Below are 20420 nucleotides of genomic sequence, written 5' to 3' on the forward strand. Positions count from 1 at the left end.
AACCTTTTCTAAATTTCGATTTTGTACATTATGGATGCAGAACAATTTACAGCACTACTGAAAGCATTCACTGAGAGCCAAGTCACACTTGCAGCTACACTTGCAACGAAGATAACGGAAAAACTACAACTTCAACCTCCAGTACAGCAGAGTAATACGTTAGTAAGTATTCAACCATTTGAAAATTTCGATCAGAAAAAGGAAAAATTTAAAAACTATTTGGAACGCTTTGAAAATTATCTTGCTGTCAAAAACATCTCAGATGAAAGGAAAAAAGCACAACTTCTTTGCGCTTCAATTGGCTCTGTTCACTACAATAATCTTTCATCATTAATTGGACCTGAAAAACCTATCAAAGACCTAGATTTTGCTACTTTGGTCAAATCACTACGTGACATGCTTTCACCACACAGAAACGTTGTAGTTTCACAACATTACTTTTTAAACACTTATCAAAAAGCAAATCAATCAATTCCTGAATACATAGCTTCACTACAAAAAGACCTGTCTGAATGTGAATTTACAGTCCAGTGTGAATGTTCAAAACAAGTTTCAGTCTCAGATACATTTTTAAGAGCTCAATTCATAAGAGGCTTAAAAGATGACTGGATTCGAGAACAGTTATTACAATCAGACACTACTTCATTCAAAGACATTGTAACCAAAGCTACTGCTTTGGAAGCTTCCCGATTAGAGACCCAGGCTTTGAACAAACATCAGCATTCAATTCCAACTGATGTAGATATCAATAAACTTTCAAATGTAGGTACAAAACATCAGAGAAGTCGTTCAAACTACCGTAAGAATCCAAATTCTGGTCATACTTATCGTTCTCAATCAAAAGTAGATTTCAATCGCCTAGGTTTTGGAGATCTTTGCTTTCGATGCGGTAGAAATAATCACCGCGCAACTGAGTGTCGCACTAGCAAGTCATCACTTCATTGCACTTCATGTTCGAAACAAGGCCATGTAGCCAAAGTTTGCATTTCAACCCAAATGAAAAATAAGTCTTCTACCAATCAATCTAAGTTCAATTCAACAAAGTACATTTCTTCAACCTCTGATGACATTACGCTAGGCTTAAATCAAATCACTGAAGTTCATCCAGTTACCAAACCTAATATCATAGACATATTTGACCAGAACGAACGATCAAATTTACCCGATTCACAAAAGTATTTTGCTACAGTTTCAATTGATAACAAACCAATGCGTTTTGAGATAGATTCCGGAGCAGGATTTACATTAATACCAGAAAAAGCTTTCAATGAGTTAAATCTCAACGTCAAACTTGACCCAACTAATGTGTATTTCCGTGCTTATACAAATAATGTATTTAAACCATTGGGCAAAGTTACAGTTGAGGTTACTTACAAAAACCATAAATCAATTGAAGATATGTATATAGTTCCTGATAATTGTCCAGCAGTCCTAGGAAGAGTTTGGATTCGACACTTACATATAAGTCTACAAGAAATAGATGATGGTTCAAATCAACCAAACTTTTTCAATGTCTCCGAAACATTCCATTCAATTGATGACATATTTTCTGAATTTTCCACAGTTTTCGACCAAAGAATTGGATGCTTGCCCAACCACAAAGTTACACTTCAATTACGTGAAAACGCTAAACCTGTGTATACCAAAGAACGCAATGTTCCGTTTGCCCTTAGATCTCAGGTTGAGGATGAACTCAACAGTCTTGAATCATCCGGCATAATATCTAAAGTCGATGCTAGCGATTGGGGTTCGCCTTTGGTAGTTATTCCTAAAGAAAATGGCACAGTGAGGTTATGCGTCGATTACAAAACAGGCGTAAATGATCGTCTTGTTTCATCTAATTTCCCGATCAAACACATTCCAGATGTTTTACACTGTTTGCGAGACTCAAAATATTTTTGCAAGCTTGATATTTACAAGGCTTATTTGCACATTCCAGTTGATGCCCCAAGCAGCAAAATTCAAACTATTACTACACACCGCGGTACATACTTGATGCACAGACTTAGTTTCGGAATCAAGACCGCGCCTGCCGAATTCAATCGCATTCTAAGCCAAATTCTAAACGGGTTACCAAAGACTGAAGTTTATTTTGACGACATAATCGTGCACGGTACAACTAAAGATGAATGCTACAATAATTTACGGTTGTGTCTATTCCGTCTACATGCGAACGACTTGCATCTAAACAAAGACAAATGCAAATTCTTTTGCGAACAGATTGACTATCTTGGTCATGTGATTAAGTACAATCAAATTTCAAAAAGTCCAGAAAAGATTAGAGCTGTTTGTAATATGCCTCAACCAAGGAATATTGATGAGGTCCGGAAATTTCTTGGAATGGTAACATACTACGCTCGGTTCATCCCAGACCTATCTACAAAAACAACACCTCTTCGACAGCTTCTACAGAAAAATAGAAGATTTCATTGGTCAATAGATTGTCAAACTGCATTTGATTGTCTCAAGGAGGAAATAACTTCTAAAAGAGTTCTAGTACCATATGACCCCCATCGTCCAATCGTTCTAACATGTGATGCCAGTCCTACCGGAATTGCAGCTGTAATGAGTCACATAATTGATGATGAAGAGAAACCGATCGCTTACGCATCCAGATCCTTAACTCCGTCAGAGCGAAATTACAGTCAGCTCGATCGAGAAGCTCTTGCGATCGTGTTTGGAGTCAGTCATTTTTACAATTATCTGTATGGACTTCACTTCACCTTAATTACAGATAATGCCCCTCTTTCAAGAATTTTCCATGAAAGCAAATCCTTACCACCCATGACTTCCAGCCGTCTACTCCGTTATGCATCTTTTCTATCAGGGTTTAACTATTCAATACGTTTCAAGAAAGGGGAAGCAAATGCTAATGTTGATTGTTTATCCAGAGCTCCAGTGACTCAACATTCTGAAACCTTAGACATTTTCCTAAACAATGAAGTTACCTTGCTACATTCAGAAACAATTTTTGAAATATCTTCTGAACATTTAAATGCAACTATTCTAGCCCGGGAAACTGAAGCTGACCAAAATCTTAGAGAAATTAAAAGGAAACTTTTGTCTTCTTCTGCTGACCTACCATACACATTGGACAACTGAGTACTTTTCAAGGAAACTCGTGCTGTCATTCCTAACAGCCTTCAACCTCAAGTCTTACAGCAACTACATGCTACTCACATTGGTATTACAAAGATGAAGCAATTAGCCCGAAGATACGTTTATTGGCAAGGGATTGACAAGGACATAGAGAAATTAGTCCAATCGTGTGAAATTTGCGCCCACATAAAATTCAATCCTCCCAAAGCACCCCTTCATCCATGGGTAGAGCCAGAAGAAAACTGGGAGCGTATTCATATAGATTACGCGGGGCCTTTTCAAAACCACTACTTTCTTGTTTGTGTGTGTGCCAAGTCAAAGTGGGTAGAAGTTAAAGTATTGAGAAATGCTCCTACAACTTCTAATACTATCATTCTTCTCGACAACATTTTCTCATCTAATGGCTATCCTCAAGTGATGGTATCAGACAATGCCACAATTTTCACCAGCGCAGAATTCAAGAAATACTGTTCATCCAATGGAATTTTCCAGAAACTGATTGCACCTGGACATGCAGCTACAAATGGTCTTGCTGAAAGAACTATCCAGACTTTGAAGCAAAGATTAAAAGCATTGGAAGATGACCATCGTCAAATACATACAAAGGTTCAAGAGATTCTTCAACAATATCGCGCCACTCCTCTCTCAAATGGACAATCACCTGCAGAACGATATCTTCATCGTAGGATCCGCATCAAGCTGGATGCTCTTCAACCTTACCATCCGGCAAAGAATCCTCCTTCCATAATAAGAGTTCGAACATTCAATGTGGGGGAGAGAGTTCTCATTAGGGAGTATTCACAAAATAATAAATATATATGGACATTTGGTGAGATTATACGGAAACTAGGGACTCTTCACTATATTGTAAGGTTAGATTCTGGAAGAACACTGAAACGTCATCTAGACCAACTCCGGAAAACTCAAGTAAAGAAGGTTCGTTTCAACGAATGTGAAGAAGTACCTAATCAAGTTCCCATAATTCCACAAGTCCCAATGCAAGTACCCATACTTCCGCAACAGCAAGTTCCTATCCAAGTTCCAGAATTAGTCCAATTACCAGCTGAAGAGAACTTACAACCAACATCACCACGACCACGAGTACGATGTTCAACCCGCACTCATAAAGCTCCAGATTACCTTAAAGACTATGTTACAAAATGAGTTCAAAATAAGTGGGGGAGATTGTAGTATTCTTTATACTGTATATTATCAGCTGTTGTCATTAATTACAAAACAATGTTTACCTTTTCAATTTGCAGTTGTAAATATTACTTTCAATAAAAGAGTTTATTCAAATGCGTGCTTATTATGAACTCTACTTCAAAGTCACAACAGTTAGGTACGTATTTATGTTTTACCTGGTGGAAGCCGAGGTAGTTCTCGATGTTGTGCGTAGCGAAGAACACCTCCCCCTCGCAAGTAAGCATCAGGAGAAACCCGTTCAGCGCCTGCGTGCAAACACAGGTTATAGCATAGAGTACACAATATAGAAAGTCATAGAGTATACAGTTTGTGACTACCTTGCAAACACACATAGATAATGGTTAACTTGATAGTGCGCCTATGGACAAATACCGGATAGCCATACAGTTCACCATAGTGAAGGCGAATGTCATAGAACGCGTTGGTTGAAATTTAACACAGTAAGCACACGTAAGGTTCGTATAAACATAGAGAATTTTTTATGAAAATGTTTACACAATTCTACTATAGAAAATCGCAGATCCATAATAGGTATACATGAATCTTCCATGGTATAGGTCGACCGCTTAGAAAACGACCTCCTCCAGCATTTGTTTAGCATTAGCGCGCAGGTCGTTTTCTAAGCGGCCGAACTATAATACAATGTGTATAATTTTACAGTGTAATACGATGGAGTTCATAGTCCTAAGCTTCAAGCCATAGAGTAGACATTTGTCCTTAATTTATCATGGGTCTACTACTCTATTGTTCACAACGCACATCAAGTGTGTAAACTTACATAATGGTGTCAATTAAAATGCAATTTTTAAGACTAAAACAATCCTTTAATATAACAATTTCAATGCACTAGTCTCCTACGTTATCTGTTCCTATTTATTAGTTATCTATTAATTAGTGTCCTTGTAGCAGCAAACCTAGGTACTCGTTAAACCTAGTGTTATTTAAATTTAAATAGATTTAATTTAAAATCAATTCAGACGAATGGAAATTCGCTTAGTCGGCAGGTTTGCTGCGGCGAGGGCATTATTAATACCTTTGAAGTCAAACGGGGGTGAAGCCCGTGGGCAACAGCTAGTTTGTAATAATTTTTATAATAATCAATTTTTTGTAATAAACAATTTATTGCCCAATGATGAAAAGCAAGCTGGATTCACAATAAAACAGCAGATTTTCCGCGACAGCGGTTTTTCGACATTTGAATAATGACGATAGGACTGCAATACACAAAATATGCAGCCATGAAGCATAAGAACGCCATATCTCAATGCAGGGCCGGCGTCTCCGTCGCGGCGCGCGCACCAAGTATCGACTTTTTACTATGTGGCGCCCGAACCGCCATCACAAGTCCAAAATAATTACGCTGCTTTCCCCGTAGCCCCTGTCTTATGGAAATCACCCTCCTTATTCGACTTGCAAAGCAAATTCTTGTATGGATTATCCTTTTAATGGAAATTTTCGTCGGTGATTCTTTTTTATGAAATATTTATCTAAAGTATTTGTTAGATTTTTTATTCGTCAAATTGACTCTTAAATATTAATTTTTATAGGCACATAGGGTATCAATTTAAAGGTGTTATCCTCTAGATGTGCCTTTTGCGGAGTTGAATGATATTCCGTGAAAGCCCTTCGTCATATAGGTTTTTAACATTTCAGAGTGTTTACTGAATTCTGTTGTCAATCATCTGAACGTTTTCAAGTTCACATTTTTTACATCAAAACAGATGGCTATGATACAATTATGTTTACATTCGTACGAAAATGGGGTTATGGTTACTATACGGTAGTGTTTAGTGAATGCAAGTAAAATATTGTGATGTTATTGTATAAAATGGAAAGATGAAAATTACTTACGTTAGAGGTTGTGTTTTGATAGGATTTTGTGTGGTCATAGTAAGTTTTATTGATGTTTTAGTGAATTCAAGTAAAATATTGTAATGTTATTAATTTGTTTAAAGATGAAAATGACTTCGTAAAGAAGAAGTTAGAGTTCGTGTTTTCATAGTATGTTACATTAGTATTTGGAAAAGACTAATTACAAAGTTAGGGTTTGCTTAAAAAATTACAAGTCAGTGATGAGTTAACGATTATCACTTAATAATATATCATTATCAACTTAACTCAGAGCAATAGAAATTTGAAAATTAATTCAAATATATCATGCATTTTGAAGTCATGAAGTGACGCTAGCTGCTAGTATCCTATGAATTTTGGTTTTCTTGGACGCTTAGTTTAGTATTTAATCACTAGCAATACTCAAAATCATACCTTCTAACTTTATGCCAAGTCGATGGATTTCTCAATAGTTATTCAAATAAATGTTGATTTGTCAATGTCATCCACACAATATGCTCAAACAGTTCATGGAGATTTATTATAATGCACTACTGGCTTTTTCAGGATCAAATGTTACTACTGCATTTGGCATTTGAAAACTCATGAAATGTTTGAGAACGATACAATAATGAAGTAAGTACAGTGAGTATCTTTTCCACATTTACTATCATAACCACACTTTTTCCTACTAATTCATTTTGTCTGAGTAGCTCTATTATGGTTAAAAACTGGTTTCAGCTGACCAAGATGATTGGGCATTTAATAAACAACCATGGCTAAATAAACAGCTGATCGTAGTCAGTAACAAAGCAACTAACTTGTGTGTGCATTACTGTCTTATATCATGAAGAATTAATATTGAAATGTTTAATTACACTAATGTTCACCGTACTTTGTCTGGAATAAAATAATCATATAGGTATTTTCTTTGGGAATGATTTGTTTATATTTTGTTTGTATTAATGATTTTTTATACATTTTTGTTGTGACTCCATCTATGCGGCCAGCGGCACCTCATATGTCTCTGGCGCCAGATTCCTGGAAGTATTCAACAGTTTCTGCCACACACAGTGACACAGGCCGACTTAATTATAAGGACCACAATTGGACAAAGCGCCGACAATGTGTGAGGACGCTTTGCCGCCAGATCTCAACCGCTTGTGTTAAACAGGTGGGTGATGAAAACAATAAATTGGAATATAAACATGGGGAGAAATACTTTTAAGAGGGTATTTATTTATACTCCGTTCACAAAATGTAGGTGGTTTTGGGAAGAAATCTATCCCCTTCACTTGATCCAAAAAAGCCTTCAACAGCTGAGGTTTTCCAATCAGCTGCTACACACACATTTAAGAAAAAAAAATGATAAACATAAACAAATAACGTAAACTGGCCCGAATCCTATACTAATATCATTAATAGGATTTAGGATAGGGTAGTAGGATAGGGGAATATGTTTTAGGATAGGGTTTAGGCAGTTCCATTTAAGCAATGTTAAATAATGTTTACTTTCGGGCCAGTAACATCATTTGTTAATGTTCATGATCCATATCGCTATCTGTTCTAGTATTCGAGGGAATTACGAGTTGTTTTAAGTTTGAGTCAGAAATAGCCTAAAAAGAAAGATGGTTCGTAATAAATTAAGAAATTATTTTACTGACAAACAATAGCAAATTTGTATTTAAATTTAAGAAAATGATATAAATGAAGTTAAAAATCAATGTGGAATGGTAATAAGATTGTGAAAATAATTCCAATGAATATCTTAATAAGACTTCCATAAATAAGAATACGAAAACCGAAACCGTACACGATTAAGTAGCAATGGTTAAGTTTGTAATATGAGATCAAAAGAATGGGAGATGGTAAAACGAAGAAATAAAAGAAGAGGATAAGTTGATAATGAGGATGACAGCGACACAGATAGTGAGCAAAAGAATTGAAAATGGCAATGGGGTACTGCAGAGAAATTAATTAAAGAGAAAATTGAGAAGCTAATTATGTTTTTACATTGGGTGTTAGATTGAGAATAGCAATGAGGATGGAATTGAAAATCTTTATAGAGATGCTGCAAAAATAATAGCGAGGAAATAGAAGAAGCAAAAAAATAATCATCGGAATGGCAATGGAAACGAAGCTGAGGATGAAGGAAGATGCTACCAAAAACGAGCGTGTGGTAAAGTAAGGATGTACAGGGGGCTAGGATTTGGACCAAAATGACGAAGAGTACGTCTTTAGTATTGAGAACTTTCAAGTATAATTTAAGATGAGAATGATGAATATTAGTTGAAGGACGAGGGTGAAGATATGAAGACTGGCTGGGTGGCTGAGTGGTCCTCGCCTAACAATCAAAAGTTTGTTGGATCGATGCTGTAAAAAGCCAGTAGCTTTTTGATGGTTTTAAACTGGACCCAGATGTTCATGATCATTGAGCAGATCATCTCACTCCATTCTAAATCATCCTTCACCCATATTTGGGTTAAAATACGCACCTAGTTGGCGTCCCCGACCCCATCTAAATTGATAAAATAATAACAAAATTTGATGGAGACAAGGATTGGTTGCTTACCTGAAGGAACATGTCGCCGTCCAACAGGGAGTGGTCGTAGACGGAGAGGTCTCCTCTGCCGCGGTACTGGCCGTCCTCCTTGTCTTTGTGCATGGTCACTGCAACACCAACAAACAGCTGTTAGCAACGCTCTTAAAACATACAGTAAGAGAGAACCAACACCACCAAGATGGTATAGTCATGAAGTTAAAGTTTCTCTTATACTGGGCAACAAGTATCTAAAGCTAACTGCAACACCTACATTAGTAGAACTCCAGGAACTTCACAGCAGTTGGAGATAAGTACATGACCACCACCATACGTACGTTTACCATAAGTTCTACCACACCATCATGAAGAGGGTGGACCAGACGTCAGTGTGGCGGACTATGAAAATCTTTGATAGCGATGTCGTGGCTCGGTACCACAACTAATATTTATCTGTGCAGTTCTCTATACCGTATTGTACAAGCTCACCCTTTGCTTTGTTGGAAAAGTCCCGCGCACGAACCAGATACCTACGCCAAAGGAGCAATACAAGGTCAAAAGCCTCCAAACTCTTTTCTCAAGTCTACAATTCTCTTATACTATACGGGAAACATCTTGAGCTAACGTATGCTTGAATGCAGTTAATCCAATCGACCAAATAAAAAAAAATAATCTCTCCACTCCTCAACAGTTGTATAAACTGAAATGCTTCCCATAGATATTTAGCGTACTATGCTACTATCCATTAGCTACTTATCCACTCAAATACTTTGCTTGAGGAGGATGGAAAAATAACTATAAATGTTTATACAACAAATATTTTAAGGCAAAGAAACAATTTGTGTAATGCAGAGAAACTAGGTCAACCGCAGTCCGTAATGCAACAAACTTCAAACGAGAAGCTATGGTTTCTAGTTTAGTTGTAGGAAGCTATTATTTTATTATTTACTCAACCTATCAGCGTAGATCGTAGATATAGTCAGCTCAAATAAAGTGGTAGATAAGTTGATAAATGTTTCCTCCACCTCTTAATTATTTTAGCGAATACTTTCCGTCATGGCTGGATTTGGAAAATTCACGGTTTACCACTTAAAACGATTTTGCAACTTGCAAATACACAATGAATGGATTCGCAACAAATCGTAGCATAACTCACCAGCAATTTACACGTGTATCTAAACAAGCCAACAAATCACCAGGCGACACAAACTCTGGGACTCTGGTGACAGGCGGTTACCCCAGTGGTTGATTTATACAGGGAGCTACTTCGAATAAGTTTCCCTATCGGGACAAATTGCCAGATACCGGGATAATGGGCGCGCTCAGCCATAAAACAAAAGTCAGGTGAGGGAGGGGGGCAGATGGTGGAGTGAATGACTAATTTAAAGACCACGATAAATCATCAAAGTTCCCCCAATGATTAGCGGCCCACCTGGGATCGATATGGGACTAGCCGCGCCGCCGTGGAAATGCAAAAACACCCTGACTCACTACTATGGAATAAGCGAACAGTGCGGGTTTGAATGCTTGGAAGGTTTGTGGGAATGGGTATCAGATGATCAACATTAATAATACTTTGATTGAAGGGATTAGGTAAAAGAAATACTATTCCTGGAACATGTAATGTACAACGTATTTCGTCAAATAGAAAATAATGCGTGACATGCAGAAAGTCTAACTAGAACGGCAAAGTAGGTTAAAACAAAAAATCTGCTAGGCTAAAATAACATTGAAATGCACTGAGGTTTTTAAAGGAGCCGTAAAGTCGACCATTGTTCAGTATTTTTGGCATGCTGTATGGTGCATGCTCGAAGATTACAGAGGGTTTTGCAAAAGTTATCTTTGTAGCTCCTCACGTGTTCCTCCTAAAGGTACATAAATATGTTACGGAAAGTGTTCTTAAGATGAATCATTGTAATAACTATGAAAATGCACTACGATTAGCAAATAAGAAAAAAATTATTAGTGTGGAACAAACAAGTTTGTTTCTGATTTGAGACTCTCTTCGGTCAGGATTCAATATAAAATCCCAACGGTTATGGACTGCTATGTTTAGTTTCGAGCCGTAAAAAGTTTCTTTTATGACAGAAAACCCCTATACATCAATAGACAAGCTCGAACCTCTCTTTCACCCTCCAATTATAATATTCTCGCCTTTCAAAATTACTTTAACCATATACCTGGTTTACAGAGGAAGAGTTTCATGATGGTAACCATGCAAGGATTTAAAATTTCCGTATTTTACCTAGTACATTGAACTGTCGTGACCAATTATTTGATAAATAACAAGAATCAAAACAAACACTTCGACGTATGAACAAATTTACGCCGAAATTTCAAAAATTAACTACTCCGCAAATGTTTGCCTCATCCCTGCTTTCATGTCAATCCTGCAGCAGGCATCACGCAACGTCAAGACGTTCCATTGGATAGGTTAGTTCTGTCCATCCTGTCTTGAAATAACAAAGGTTTGAACAGTAAAAATACAAAAACTACAATCTGGATTTTGATTTCAGAAATTGGAAGTATCCAATTTCAACCCCGCCGGTGTTAGGGGTAGGCCGTAGTCAGTGGCCCGTGAAGAGAAGGGGGCAACAAAGCATTAAAATCGCATTGCCGGCTTGCGTGCCCCCTCGGCCACCCCCTCATAATTACCACGATTGCAACCGCTACCAGGAAGTCCGAGTCCAATTTTGAGGAGACATTAGAATATGGGGTTGCCCGGCCGCCTGACCGTCGCCTGGAGAAACATAAGCGTGCGTGGAACTTTGGAGAGAGGTTTCCTTTCACAATCTCAAGCTGAATTGAGGGGAACTGAATTGTAAGTGGTCATAGAAGCTAACTAAAGAACTTAGTATTTTTGATTTAGAAAATTTGAATGTATGAGAAATTGAGGAATTTTACTTGCGTATGTTCTTCTCCATTTTAAGAGTGTGTTCTCCATCAATGGACCACGTGTTTATGAATTCTTTGGAGGAAAATATTATTACACCCTTGAATTTTACTTGTATGAGGAAAATTGTTTATACTGTAATCACAATTATTATAATATGATTGGAAGTTGAAAAATATGATTGGAAATATGGTGAAAACGATTAAACGCGATTAAATACATTTCTTACGCAGATTATTCACTGTTGTTTTCAGCTTGGAAAAAACATAATTCTTCATGCATGATATTTTTTCCAAAACCAACCCGTATTAACCAACCGTATTAAGGGAACGGGTTTTCCTCTATACGTACCGACAAAATAAGTAAAAAGAGCCACAAGCAACGTGTGGTGTTGCCAAATACAGTTTCATTTTTAATACAGAATTTTCAATCATGCCGAAACTGGAAGGGCAGTTCATTTGAGACCTAGCATCTTCATTGTCAATCATAGTAAGGGTAACGGTTGTTTAGTTTAAAATTGTATAACTATTTTATCTTCTCTTTGAGTCAAATGTGTACTTCAATATACTAAGTCAATGTTTGTATTACTAATAAAATATAATAACTAAATAATACTTTTTACAAGAAATAGTTAAAAATCACCTGGCCATAGCTGGACACATAATGAATCGCGATTCCACTTGCTACTTATTTCCATTCTCCTCTACACGTCTCAATCGCCGCCTCAGCGTTTTGCATGGTGTCCCCCAAGGTCTGGTACTGGGTCCGACGCTATTCATGATTTACACCTATAATACTACTTACAGCTGTCGCATTATTTATGATCCGAACACAATCGCAGTAACGAGCGCATTTTTATTGCCGTCCGCACTAAATTTCACTCGTTGTAATCCTACAAATAGCTGAAACCACTACTTCGCCACTTCATTATAGCTAGATGTAGAACAGCTTACGGCAGTGCATAAATTGAAATTATTTGTACCGGTGTTAAGGAGGTATTTCGTATTCTAGGAATCGTGATGTATTGGTTATAAATTCCAGGTTGGGCGCTGGGGAATTTTTTCCTTTGCTAGGAGTGAATGTATGATTTTGTAATTTCCCACTATGTCTTCATGCTTATCAATACAAATTGCTCTGCAAAAAATGTCCATACCTTTATAGTCCAGTCAATCCGTTGTAAAAATCAACCATACGTGGACAAAATTGGCGTCTGAGAAATTTGGTCTGAAATTTATGTTTTTTGGGGCGCTGAATCCGAATCTGAAGTTGTCCAACAAATATTTCTTGAGCGTTCCGAGATATTCGTAAAAAACATCAAAATTTTAGCACTTTTTTCAGTTTTTATATTATAAGTCAAAAACTATGAATTCTAGCGACTTTTACCCCCTACTAAATGAAAGTGTACAAAATTTCCTTCAAAATGCACTATTCACACTTGAAAATCGGTTAGAAATAACCTCCGCTAGAGCGCATTGAAAATTGGTTATTTTTCTAACTTTAAAAAAATTCAAGCTTTTGGTCTGGTTTTTAATATTACTCAGCAAACACCCATCCCCTTCCATCCCATAACTATCTCAACCCCTTCTATCTCATCCAACCACCCCCCCCTCAGCATAAAATACCCTACCATACCACACGCTCTCCCCAAACCCACACCGTTCATTTTACTTATCTTGAACGGAATGTGATAAATAATGTTAGAGAGGTAGGTTTCTATGGTAATGATTACAATTTATTCATAGTTCATATTCACTATATCAACATAACTAACATTATTTTTAAAATGTACACGTATAATCAAGTGCTCAGGCGGAAGCGTTTAGGCCCTGCGCAAGATGGTCCTGACTGTGGCTCCTGTGGCTCTGGCGATTCTTTTATATCATCTACTTCCAGGTTGTGCTCATCGAGTTCCTCGTGGTAGTCATCTGGATCTCTCTGGTCCACGTTGCTGCATTCAGAGGCCTCACAATGGGCTCACAGTCTAGAGCAAAATAGCCCAGCCTTTCTGCAGCTACAGACTTTAGTGTTGCAGCCTTTTTGGCATTTACATGCAATAATCGAAAGTAAGCAGAACAAGCTGAACGTTTGAGAAGGCAACCAAAAACACTCTGTGGAAGTGCTGTTCGAAAAAGTAATGAAACCAGACGTTTCTCAAGAACATTTCTAGGGAAATGATCGGAATAAGAATCGGTTCATATCCCTACTCAAGGATAAGCTTGCCAATTCAAACATATGGTGTAAGCAGGCAGAAGAGGACGCAGACCGACTGATCATCACTACAGCCATCAATCTGTCTGCTCAAAGTAGTTCAGTCACTGTTGTCGGAGAAGATATCGATCTTCTGGTGCTACTAGTGGGCTTAGCATCACCAGCCAACGTATTTCTTTTCAAGCCTGGGAGAGGGAAAGCCAAACCACTTTGGTACCATCCTCAGAGCCTGGTCAGTGAAAGGATCGCTCAGAACATCATTTTCGTTCATGCAGTGACCGGCTGTGACACCACGTCCGCACTATACGGCCAAGGAAAGGCTAAGGGTTTGAAGTTGCTGGACAAACACCCCCAGCTGTCTTCCCAGCTAGCCCTTTTCAGGACACCTTCCCATGACCCGACCTTTAATCAGGATTCCATGTTAGAGGCAGGAGAGTCTTTCTTAGCAGCCTTATACGGGGGAATTATCAGCACACACCTGGACGACCTAAGGTACAAGGTATACAAGACAGCACTTTTCAAGAACTCGGTTAAAATGGAATCCCTGCCTCCCACAACGAACGCTGCTCATATTCACCTCCTGAGGGTCTACCTTCAGGTCCAGACATGGCTTGGCCATCAGCCTCAGCCTGAACAGTTAGGCTGGAAAAGAACTGTCAATGGACTCCAGCCTATCCTATCCACAAAGCCTCCAGCCCCCGAAAGCTTAATTTCGATTATTGCATGTAAATGCCAAAAAGGCTGCAACACTAAAGTCTGTAGCTGCAGAAAGGCTGGGCTATTTTGCTCTAGACTGTGAGCCCATTGTGAGGCCTCTGAATGCAGCAACGTGGACCAGAGAGATCCAGATGACTACCACGAGGAACTCGATGAGCACAACCTGGAAGTAGATGATAATAAAAGAATCGCCAGAGCCACAGGAGCCACAGTCAGGACCATCTTGCGCAGGGCCTAAACGCCCCCGCCTGAGCACTTGATTATACGTGTACATTAAAAAAAAAAATGTTAGTTATGTAGATATAGTGAATATGAACTATGAATAAATTGTAATCATAACCATAGAAACCTACCTCTCTAACATTATTTATCACATTCCGTTCAAGATAAGTAAAATGAACGGTGTGGGTTTGGGGAGAGCGTGTGGTATGGTAGGGTATTTTATGCTGAGGGGGGGAGGTTTGATGAGATAGAAGGGGTTGAGATAGTTATGGGATGGAAGGGGATGGGTGTTTGCTGAGTAATATTAAAAACCAGACCAAAAGCTTGAATTTTTTTAAAGTTAAAAAAATAACCAATTTTCAATGCGCTCTAGCGGAGGTTATTTCTAATCGATTTTCAAGTGTGAATAGTGCATTTTGAAGGAAATTTTGTACACTTTCATTTAGTAAGGGGTAAAAGTCGCTAGAATTCATAGTTTTTGACTTATAATATAAAAACTGAAAAAAGTGCTAAAATTTTGATGTTTTTTACGAATATCTCGGAATGCTTAAGAAATATTTGTTGGACAACTTCAGATTCGGATTCAGCGCCCCAAAAAACATAAATTTCAGACAAAATTTCTCAGACGCCAATTTTGTCCACGTTGGATACGGATTGACTGTACTATTAACCCTATTACATTTATTGTAATACGATTCGATTACAAGTTAATGCCTTTCTAAAATGTCATGTCATTATCTCTAAACTGTACATGAAAGTCTTAATAGTTTTTGGTAAGTTTAAGGGTATCAAAGTGGTAAAATGATGCTTCTTTGGTTAAGGAACATCACATGCTCGTGTTTTTATATCTTACTACAATAACAAGTTTTGATACGGCATTTACGAGGAGGAGCGATTCTTGTCTATCCTAACCATCAGTTAATGCTATTACTTCATTTTAGTTCCGAAACTTGAATTACAATTGCAGCTCCCAAAAACAATTATTTTTTCTCATATGGCTTCGTTATTTATAACGGTCATAACATTTAATAACCTCAATAAATTCATACGTAATTCTAATCTATCTTCCGCCACAATCATAACACAATTTATCCATCGAAATCGCTTATTTGGGGAGGGGTCATTACCATCCGATAAACATGTACAGTATTCCCAAATATTTTGGAGTGGATGGTTGCTAAGCAACCTGCGCGCGCAACCTCACCCCCTCAAAATTAAAACCCTTTCAGCTACAACCTCCATAAAGATAATACCCCGGTGCGATAGCGGTCTCATTTTTATTAAAACCGTTTTAAATATTAATAAGTGACTTAATTAAGCCTCGCCCCATTTAATTGAGATGAACGCTTTCATTTGATTAATGTTATGTTGGACAAGTAAACGTTTGTAGCCCTCAGAGGGGTTGTATTACGCAAAATCTTGATGTTGGATAATAAATTGTGGTAAAATAAAACCTAAAAATAATTTGCTATATCTATTATTATTAGAAACACATTTAAATACTCGATAAGAATATGTTTATTGAATGTTAAATGTCAAAAAGGGTACACTTAATTGTTCTTAGTGTAGTTAGGATGAATTTACAAAATTTTAAGTACTGATTTACTATTTATTTGTCTTGAGGAATTATTTTGTCGTTCTCAATCTAGGGATTGTATTAGTTTTACATAAGTTAATCGTATTTAAGAAATAATCGAATTTCATTCAGTTGTTTGAATTATGAATTTAGTTATCTTTAAATATGTGCAAGGTAGTGTAATCTTTTATTATAATGAATCCAATTTTTCTATTTTTGATTTATTTTTCAGTATTGAATCAATTTTCCTTTGATAAATGTTTTTACGTTGCCATAAATGATTTCACTAGCATACATAGATATAACTAAATATTTCTAAACTATTTCACAAATTCATTACAACATGTATTTATTTTTGTATTTTCTTTTGCAGTCTTTGCACCTGTACAGCAAAAAGCAATTAAAATTGCCGTGCAAATGTACAAAATATGACCTCCAGTTTTGTTCATACCACTAATAAGACTATAAGAAACCGAACGAAAAAGAATCAATTAAAAACAGTTTGTTTTACGACACAGGAGACGACCAGCTGTTTTATTACGCTAAAGCAAAAACATCACATTTTTCTTTGTAGCTTATTTGAGGATTTTACTAAAGGAGCTCTGCAGATTTCTGTTTCTGTATTTCAGCAAGAAACTAGTCATATTAAACGTACATTGCAAAAAAGGTCAAGCCCCGTTACACAACAATTAAGTTTGAAAAAAGGGCCACAAACAAGCCTTCCAGTAATTAGCTGTACTGGACAACAGCTGGACATCTGGTCATCAGCTGACGCAGGGTGGACACCCGCCGTGCCGCGCGGCTGATCACCCTACACCAGACATAACACTTACAGCTGATGCTCGATTTCGAGCAAACCCTACCGAAATAGCTCCCCAAAGGCCGTAGATTTGACAATGCTGCAGTTTAATAATTTGCTCTGTTTGTCATCTGAATAAAGAGAAAACTGATTCTTATTTTGCTGACGAGTGTCAAATTTTAAAATGTGTTGGGTTTAAAGTTTTATGAAAATATTTGATCATGAAGAATTTATCAATTACTTTAATGAGAGGAGTTTGAGTGATTTGGGAAATTGCCGAGGGAAGCATGGTAAACATGGGAATTGGTTTGTGAATTTTAGTTATGTGTTAAGATTTTGTTTATGGGACAAAGATTATCTTGCACTGAGGGATAGTTGGCCATATGGAACAAATAAAGGTTTTCTGTTTTGTAATTTTGGATGAAAGTATTCTTTTGCTAATTTTTTTATTGTAAATTAACTAAATCCTAAACTAGCTTAATTTACTTGTGGAAATCAAACTGTAGCCAACCAGATGGTCAGAAAGATGATCGTTGTTAAGTACTAGGCCAACATCATATTGCTACTATTGTAAAATTAGGTTTTATAATAAAGTTACTTGGAGTAAAAAAAGTAATTCTAAGTTAAAATTACCACTAATTTTCAATTTATTTATAGCTTTTTATCTCCAGAAGAAGTTTAGTTGCAGTTTTAAAGTTATTGGAAACGTCTTGAAGTGATCAATTTCATGCATTTTCCCTCTAATCTCAATATCAATGAGATTATCATGCAAGAGAAAAATTATTTACATTAGCTAGTCATTCGTAGCAACAATATATGAGTAAATGTGTGTACCAAATAAATAATAGGCAATTTAAGGCATACACTAATTTAGAATGTTGTAGTACTAATTTTCTGTTCGAAATCACGTAGGATTTCGTTGATAAAAAAAAAACTTGAAACACTAAATACAAAATTAAATTCATGTTTTAATATTTTTTGAAACGTTAATGAAATTTAATGCAAATACACAACAAGAAAATGCATCTATAACTGAAGCTGTGCAGTCTCATTCCATGTTTCAAATTACTGTATCACGTTCGCTTTCCAAATCATCGTTCTACTTTGCTTTTTAATAATTTCCCCCCTGATTCGTACTGTGACTGGCAACACTGGATCGTCCTCCCTCACTCTTGCTTCCCTCCTCAGAACTGACTTTGCTTGGACTCGTAGTCGCATCTTCTTCAGTCGTCTTGAACCACTCTTCTTGCCAAAGATGATCGCAGCCCATGCATATAGCGGGAACGAAACAGAGAAACGCGATGATCAACATCTTCGGCTGGAGAAACGTCACAAGCCAGAAGTAGTTGACGATTCCAACAACTCCGCAGATTGTGAACAGAGCTGCCCCGTAGAGTAGAATGACTCTTTGAACGGTCAAACTGGGAATTTCACCGAGGAAGTAGAGCAGGAGCTGGCCGGAGAGGACGAAGATGTAGCCGATGACGGTGTGAAAGAACAAGTCCCACTCGAAGAAGCTCTTGGCTGGCAGTCGATGGTAGTAGCCTTCCTCGGTCGTCCAGAGATGCAAGATCAAAAAGGCTCCCAGCAAAGCTACCAGCTTCAGGACAAAGTCGACTCCGGTCATTCGATTGCAGAAGGACCTCTTCTTGGGACGCATTTGGAAAAGGAATTCGAAGTAAACTGAGTGTTTGGGTTATTTAGGTTATTAGTTCTCAGTAAATATAGATGTTCTAGGGCAATCTTTGAATAGCTTGAAAAAAAAAACTGTGATTCTGTACTTTAAAGGTATAGGTAAATATTTTGATTGCGTTGGCAAAAATAATTTCTGTTGAAAACAGCTGGTATTAGAGAGGTTAAAAAACGAAACAAAATAACGCATTGACTACATACACGTTAATTTCATTGCTAACCTTGTAAACGATTTCACAATGAGAAAACGTTTAGATTTTATAAATGAAAGTTTTTGATTATTGTCCAGTGTTTTATTTTAATTACACATTTCATATTTGCTCTTTCCCAGTCATGTTCTTATTTACTACTCTAAATCCTCTCAAAAGTGTGCTTTCTACTAAAAAAAATCCTCTCAATACCTTTAGGGGTATAAATTGCCTACGGTACGTAGTTAAGTCTTTCGATATAACATAAGATCGATCACCCGAAGAAATTATACTACAACTTTAACCACATTGTTAAACAAAAATGATTTTTATAAATTCAATGCTAGTCTTCAACACAATCAGCATACCCAATACTACATGTATTACCGTAACGATTAGTATACAATATGATGATGCAAATACCTGAAATGATTTCAAATAACACATTACCATTACACTTTATATAGTACCATAACTGCAGGGATATAGCATAGTTACACGGAGAAGATAAGCACCCTGTCATATGTAGGGTTGGTACAAGGCACGGACTGTTACAGAGATAATAGGTTACACCTAGCTGTCACAGCCAATGCTGCTTGCTTCATATCACTACTGTCTATGTATCTATAGAATTTCGTCTTTTGTGGTGAAAACGCCTTTCTAAATTTGGTTTCCCTCAAATAGATGGTTGGTATGAGTAAAGCATTTAAAAGGGGGTCTGCGTTAAATTTTGGAAACTATAAATCCATTCAAGGTGATTTTCAAATCAAATTTTCACGAATTTTCTGCGTTATTACTTAAGTTTTCGATCGGCTGCTAAGAGGTCATATTACAAGATAAAATCAAAAGCTATCCAACGGGGCTCTATTCCACTAAATTAGGACGATAAAAAGATGGGTCGACTTTTAGCAGTTTTACAGTCACATTATTCTGTAGTCAACTAAATAAGTAATTACAGTATTCTGTAGATTCAGTAGTCAAAATATAAGCGGTTTTAAATATAACAAATTTTTGGCTTTCTTACATTGTGTAGGCTATGATAAATATTGTTCATCGGAATAACCTCTAATTGCTTAAAATATCTATTACTTGAAATTTAATGTACAATTTAAATGACTGTAGATCGTCAATTAAACTAATAACACCTACTTAACCTATTCATCTTCTCCCTCACACCACAGATATCATCCCAGTTAATCACTAAACAAATGAACCCACCTAGTCCCTTTGTACACAGCATCAACCGCGACAACCCCTGGGCCACCCTTAGTCACTGAATTTAACTGCACTTATCTATTAGATAAACATAATGCGAGGGGTGGGTTCTGGGGGGGAGGGGGGGCGCCCCCCATTGACCCGACACAATGCACAATGCTGCTGTTTACCTTCACACAATTAGACAATCACACCGCAGAACCACAATTGTGCTATAAACCCCCGTAGCTGATGGG

The 20420-nt window shown here is 37.2% G+C and overlaps 1 protein-coding gene across 1 annotated transcript in view; it reads right to left on the reverse strand.

Annotated features, from left to right (window-relative positions):
* Window positions 1-20420, reverse strand: part of LOC128993343 (aryl hydrocarbon receptor protein 1-like) — a 135474-nt gene that overhangs the window by 21379 nt on the left and 93675 nt on the right. Inside the window, exons 3-4 of the mRNA XM_054417183.1 lie at window positions 8708-8805; window positions 4461-4550 (exon numbers count right to left, since the gene is read on the reverse strand). Of these exons, the coding sequence (XP_054273158.1) occupies window positions 4461-4550; window positions 8708-8805 (188 nt within the window). The remainder of the gene's footprint in view (window positions 1-4460; window positions 4551-8707; window positions 8806-20420) is intronic.

The sequence above is a fragment of the Macrosteles quadrilineatus genome, unplaced genomic scaffold (genome assembly GCF_028750875.1).
Source record: "Macrosteles quadrilineatus isolate MER2022 unplaced genomic scaffold, UCM_ALF_1.0 Scaffold_4__1_contigs__length_99947679, whole genome shotgun sequence".
Taxonomy (NCBI): domain Eukaryota; kingdom Metazoa; phylum Arthropoda; class Insecta; order Hemiptera; family Cicadellidae; genus Macrosteles; species Macrosteles quadrilineatus.